Consider the following 6,626-nt stretch of genomic DNA (forward strand, 5'->3'; position numbering starts at 1 on the left):
TTCAATGCCCTCACCCATTACCAAGCTGGTGTAGGTGCACCTGATAAAGTGGGTGTAAGCGTGTAACAGACCTGTTGTGTTATCCCTTTGTCTTGCAGAGTTTCAATGCCCTCACCCATTACCAAGCTGGTGTAGGTGCACCTGATAAAGTGGGTGTAAGCGTGTAACAGACCTGTTGTGTTATCCCTTTGTCTTGCAGAGTTTCAATGCTCTTACCCATTACCAAGCTGGTGTACAGGTGCATCTGATAAAGTGGGTGTAAGCGTGTAACAGACCTGTTGTGTTATCCCTTTGTCTTGCAGAGTTTCAATGCCCTTACCCGTTACCAAGCTGGTGTACAGGTGATAAAGTGGGTGTAAGCGTGTAACTGACCCCTGTTGTGTTATCCCTTTGTCTTGCAGAGTTTCAATGCTCTTACCCGTTCTAAGATGAAGGTATGGAAGTGTGCCGCACTCTCCGTCATGCTCTGTGCCGCGGCGCTCTCCCTCTTCCTCACTAGACTCATGGCCCCCGCGCGGACCCGACAGCGCCCCCCGCCGTCCTCGTCCTCGGCGCTGCCGTCCCCGTCGCTCTCCTCGCCCCACGACTCCGCCCCCTCGCTGACGGACGGGCGCCGGCGCGCGGCCAGATCGGCGGAGGGCATGCCCTCCCTCCTGTCGGAACGTAAGAGCAGCTTTCCCAGAACGTCGGTCATTTCGCGGAGGGCCGGGTCTCCGGGGGGGCACGCTCGACACGGGGGGGGGGTCACATTTACATCATTTACATTTTAGTCATTTGGCAGACGCTTTTAGTCCAAAGCGACTTACAAGTGCATAGGTTCTACCATAAGTCAAAGCATCACATCCAGAACTAGCAAAATACACATGAAATGCTGTTGTAAACATAGTTGTCATCATAAGTGCATTTTTTTTTTTTTTTTTTTTTTTGGGGGGGGGGGGGGGGGGGGTTAGACAAGGATAGGGATATCAGAAAGGAGGGGCAGGGGAAATCAGGAGGGAGGACTAAGGTAGAGTTTGAAAAGGTGGGTTTTGAGTCTGCGTCGAAATAGGGGGAGGGATTCTGCTGTTCTGACAGTGGTAGGCAAGTCATTCCACCACTGAGGAACCAGAACGGAAAACAGGCGTGAATGTGCAGCTCGACCGCCAGGTGCACGTAGAGAGGGGACCATAAGGCGACCAGAGCTGGCAGACCGGAGTGGTCTAGCTGGGGAGTAGGGAGTGTTACAGTTTAGACCGCTTAAGCAAGCGGCCCCTGCAGAACCAATGAGCATTAATTATGTGTCATCGAGACCTCGAGACATTGGTGCCACTGTGTTCCCCCCTTGTGCACATAAAACCTTCCCATTTTCCAGTAAATTTCATTTTAATTTATTTATTGCTAATCACATATGAATATCAGCTGAAATATTATACTTATTAGGAAGGTTTTAATATTTGACTGGACAGTCATCATTGTATTGAATATTCACAGCAACATATAATAGGTTGTTAACATTCTCACATACTGTATGCTTCAAAGCCAAAAAGCAGTCAGTGTTACACATGCTAATATTCAATGAAGTGAAACATTTCCAGTCAACACTATTTAAAAAATGCCAATGTGTATAGATATGAACTTTCTGAAGGTGACAAAGTGAGTGAGTAGTGAATGAACTGTGGATAACCATGCTTTATGGGGACTGGCATATGACCAGTGGTTGAGGTGTTCGGGGTAAAAACCTGTTTGTAGGAAGCGATAAAAGTCAAATGTAGCAATATGGTTCAGAGCTTGGTCAAGTATTATTAGCGTTCCGTGGATATGGACAACCACTAGAAATCTCTGGATTTACATTGCTAAGGAGATGAGAGATGGCCTTTGAGTAGAAAAGAAAATACTTCTGTGGCAGGCTACTTTCTGCAAAAGAAGAGGCTTGATGGTTTATGCGTGGAGACCAGGAAGTCACAGGGGCAGTTTCCCAGAGGAGCAGATGACGGGACTCCAGTGTTTTCCAGGAATAAGTGACAGGTGAAAATCATGATGTTTTGGAAGAAGGCAAACCTGTTGCTGAGTACTGCAAGTGCAAGATTTGTGTTCAGGGAGGGAGTACTGTTGTGCAAAGGAGGACTCGCTCCTTGGCACCATTAGCTAAAATTATATATTAATTCCAGCTTTTATGCTTGCCACTTGCCAGGTGTTCCTTTGGCCAAGGCTATAGAAATGACTTTGTGGGATGCTTTGTGTCCATTCACAATGCATGCATTCAGGCCATCACCCTGACGCAGTGCACATTCTTGCAACAAAGAAATGTGTAAATGACTATACTTTTCATACAAGATAGCCATTACCACAGTAAGCTCTGCGGTGCCCAGAACAAGGAATCAGCAGTTGTTCAGACAAAGCAGGTCAGAGGATGGGGATGAAACTCACAGGCCATGTGGTCCCGCCTCTCGTGATTGCAGATGACTCATTCTGCTCTCCCCGTTCAATCCACGAAAGAAAATGTAATCTCTGGCATCCAGATGGCAAATTAGACTTGCATTTGCCTCATGGGAATTCCCAACATCCCGTGTGTATTTGCAGGATAGAGCCGGGCTAGGTTACAGTAACTAAGACAATTGTTCAGATCATCCAGTTGAGATTTTCCAGCTCAGGTCAGCCACTCTCTAATCACATAATCTACAGGAAACTGGATGATAGCTGATATTAGTCTGAACGGGGTTCTTTTAGAGTTATGGTTGAAAGCAGACGTTTGCTCCCTGCACTGTCTGCCGAAGTATCCCTGACATTTAAGACATGTAAATCCTCACTAAAGAACCTGGGTTTGGCCGCAGGTCAATTGCACATATAACCGCAGTGAATGAGAAAAATTTACAGCGTTCACAACAGAAGTTATGTAAATTTACATGCCATGATATATGGGTGTGTTTTTTTCTTTCCACAACCTAATTCAGACAAATTCAATACCAAGTCAAACAATGTGGTTTCGTGCGTTATATCCAGTATGAATTGGGAATTGGGACTGACAGTCCCACTTATGAATATATACAGTGTTTTTACCCACAAGGTTCGGGTAAATTGACTACAGCAATAGTAGCATTCTCAGGAGGGACATTTTAAGAGGATGGCACATTTTAGTTGGCATGCCCAGATAAGTCAATGCAATGTGTGTAAATGTTTACACTTTCATCTGACAATACGGCCTTTTCTTGGCTTCCAAAACTCTTTATCTGAAATGACCAAATCCCAAGACACACAAGAACAGTGAAGAATTTGAGTTATCGTAAACATCTTTAAAAAAAAAGGGGTTAAGTCAGGTGTGAGAAGCAAAAACTATTTTTGATGTTTGATTATAATAGTTTTTCAGATAAACTCTTTATCTGAAATGACCAAATCCCAAGATACACAAGAAGTGTGAAGAATTTGAGTTATCGTAAACACCTTTAAAAAATGTTATCATGGCAGGTGTGAGAAGCAAATACTATTTTTGATTATAATAGAAATAAGTTTTACAGTTGCCATAAATATCTCACTTCATTGAAAATACATGCCAGACACTTTGAATCACTTAAAAGGCCAACAAAGTGCTGTAGGATGTTATAACTGTGGTATGGATTTTGGAATATGAATCTATTCTGCACTTTTCAGCAGTGCAGAATAGGCATGGAAACCATATGACATGGAAATTGTGTGTTAATGTGCGGGATAGTTAACAGTCTAACCCTTTTTCACTTACAAAACGGAATTAGTCAATCATCTGAAAATACTTTGGATATATGGTCAGATTAGAAAAAGCATGACCTATTTATGGATACCCTGTGAAATAAAAGGGATATTAATAATGATCTAATCTCCATATGTGGCCATTTACATATAGTCTCTATGCATTCAACAGATAATATAACCAGATGACATATTGTATGTATCAGTGTTCATTAGGACTGCGTTCTATGTTTTGTTTCCTAGAACAACAAAAGTATGTTCAAAAAAGTTGAAACAAAATTATCACTTAGGCTAACATCTTGCAAAGGTGTTACACCCATTCACACACACACACACACACACACACACACACACACACACACACACACACACACACACACACACGCACACACACACGCCAAGGGCGACAGGCTGCCATGCAAAGTACCAATCAGCTTGTTGGGAGCGGGAGCGATTAGGGGTTAGTTGTCTTGCTCAGGAACACTCAGTGCCCGCAAATTATGTGCGTAGTGTAAGAATGTATGTCAACAATATCAAGGGTCAATATTGTTTCCTTAACTAGATTTTTTCATTCATATTGGTATATTGTCATATCTTTTTAAAGAGAAAACACTTAATTAGCATTTAATTTGGAGAAGAAATAGAACATTTCCACATACATTTGCTGTAAGATTATACTACATTCACCATCTAAGACACTGTAGAGCCAGCATGAAAACTGCTACTGAAAGGCATGAGATTTCAGACTCTGGCATCTGAGTGTGCATCACATGCGCAAGACTTTACAGCTATGAGCTGATATTTGTGTTCTCACTTTGGGATATTTATCCCTTTGCAATGTGCCTTATATGGGTTTTTAACTTTTTTTTATCAACAAGATAAAGACTATGTTCCACGGTAACAGCTCTAAGATTTAGATACCCCGTATGTCTTCCTCTGAAGCAGCACTTGAACTGCTTGACCTAGAGTAACTAACTGTTTGATGCCATGCTGAGCTGAATATTATGTTACATCAAATTAAATTATGATTGGTGCTTTTGGTGTGTGCCTTCACCTTTGATGTGCAAGTCCTGAGCGATTTAATATACGCATAATGCTAGTGTTCCAGCTGTTCTCTCTCCTCCATATGTTCAAATCCTTTTAACGTGAGATTGAACAACAAATTCAGCTTGCTGATGCACAGGACCTCAGAAACAATGGAGACAGCCTCAACCGCAAAGCTGTTATTTCCACTGTAAGCACACTGCACAGGGTGTAAAATGTCCGCTTTTCATCATTTTTATTAATTGATTTTCACACTCCCTCTACAGAAATAAATACTGACAAATTACAGGGATGTAGGGCTATAGAAGTATGTATCAGGTTTAAAATGATGTCAACAGGGGGTTGGGAAAATGCTGGCATTGCAGTGTGAGCAGCTGTGCTTTTATTGAAGTCAACTGCTCATGTAAAGGCTCATCACCAAGTATTTACTTGCATCAAATATCTTTCTTGCAAAGGGAATTTAATTGCACCCTTTCTGATTCTTTATGTTATGTAACTCTTGCATGTTGTCTCATGTTTTCATGCGTATCATGTTATTTAGCCGTACCTATGCACAAGTATGTTTGCGAGTTATGTGATTTCACACACGCACACACACACACACACACACACACACACACACACACACACACACATACTGCCAATGTAAATATGCATGGTGTTGATTCTAGTACTTTTCACTAATATAACATATTTGTGGGGGCAGCGCCATTTCATTTTGCCACTGTGAATTTGGCTCAGTGACTATTGCTAATTTTCACGACATAACATATTTCGGTCGTTTATAACCACTGCTATCCTCTTGTTTACCCAGTCTCGCACGTGTTCCAGAGCTTCACAGAAGGAGAGCTGAAGCAAATTATTGCGACATTTGTGGACAAGAAGAGCAGGAGAGACAGTCTGGATGCCAACCAGAACAAGAGGACTAAACGAGCTAGAAAGAGGCAGAATTCCTGTTCACTCAAGACGAAGTTGGTTACAGTAAGTCAGTTGGGCCTGGGTCATGACAGCACGGAGGAACTACTGTTTAAGTTCTGCAGCGGGGGGTGCATCTGGCAGAAAAAGAACTACGACATGGCATTAAATACGATGAGAAAGAACGGCATTATTGAAAAAGGCAAAGCCCGGCATAAACCCTGCTGCCGTCCGACCACGTACGATGACATTTCCTTCTTCGATGACATGAACTTCAAATACTACACCCTCCGGAACTTGACAGCAAAGAACTGTAGCTGTGTATAGTGTGAAACACAGCTATGTGTCTTGTGAACATGGATTATTTGAGGAGCGTAATTGACTCTGTGCTTTTGCCTGAAACATTCGGAGACACAAACCCCAACTTTTCACAAATGTCGAGAGACAGGAAGAACAGGTTGTTACCTTAAACTATTACTTCTCTACAGCAGAGGATGACAACGGAATGCGAACATTGCCTTTCCTATTTCTGCAACTGTCTTTAGAGAAAAATACACTGTATATTTAATTTATCAAAATAAGTAATTACTGTTAAAGCTGCCTATTACCTGCTTTTCATGCCGCAAAAAAACATTTAAACATTTATATATTTAAAAATAATTTTTCATTAACGGGATGGAGTTAGCAGGCTAGTTTTTGAAAAACACAATTATGTTACCGACAGTTCCTGCTTCATTAATTTCCTGAATATCGAAGTTATTAGCCTTCAGTTAACCAACTGTAAAAATCTACCTCATTTTTGTTGACCAAAACACACAAAAGCTCAATACCCAACCCACAAGGAAATGGACACCTCATTTTGCTGCTTTTCACAACTCCCTCAGAGGAAGAGGTGTATTTGAGGTAAAAGTGTTCCTCATTGCAACACCCGTGCTGGAGAAACGTCTGTTGGACAGAACTTGAGTAAA

At 42.0% G+C, this 6,626-nt stretch overlaps 1 protein-coding gene across 1 annotated transcript; it reads left to right on the top strand.

Moving 5' to 3' along the window:
• The first annotated feature begins 428 nt into the window (after nucleotides 1-428).
• Nucleotides 429-6,154, top strand: LOC133127544 (neurturin-like). The gene is made up of 2 exons (XM_061240515.1): nucleotides 429-663; nucleotides 5,558-6,154. Exons 1-2 carry the CDS (start codon nucleotides 429-431, stop codon nucleotides 5,983-5,985), a joined length of 663 nt encoding a protein of 220 aa, XP_061096499.1. The 3' UTR covers nucleotides 5,986-6,154.
• Nucleotides 6,155-6,626: the final 472 nt, after the last annotated feature.

The sequence above is a fragment of the Conger conger genome, chromosome 4 (genome assembly GCF_963514075.1).
Source record: "Conger conger chromosome 4, fConCon1.1, whole genome shotgun sequence".
NCBI lineage: Eukaryota > Metazoa > Chordata > Actinopteri > Anguilliformes > Congridae > Conger > Conger conger.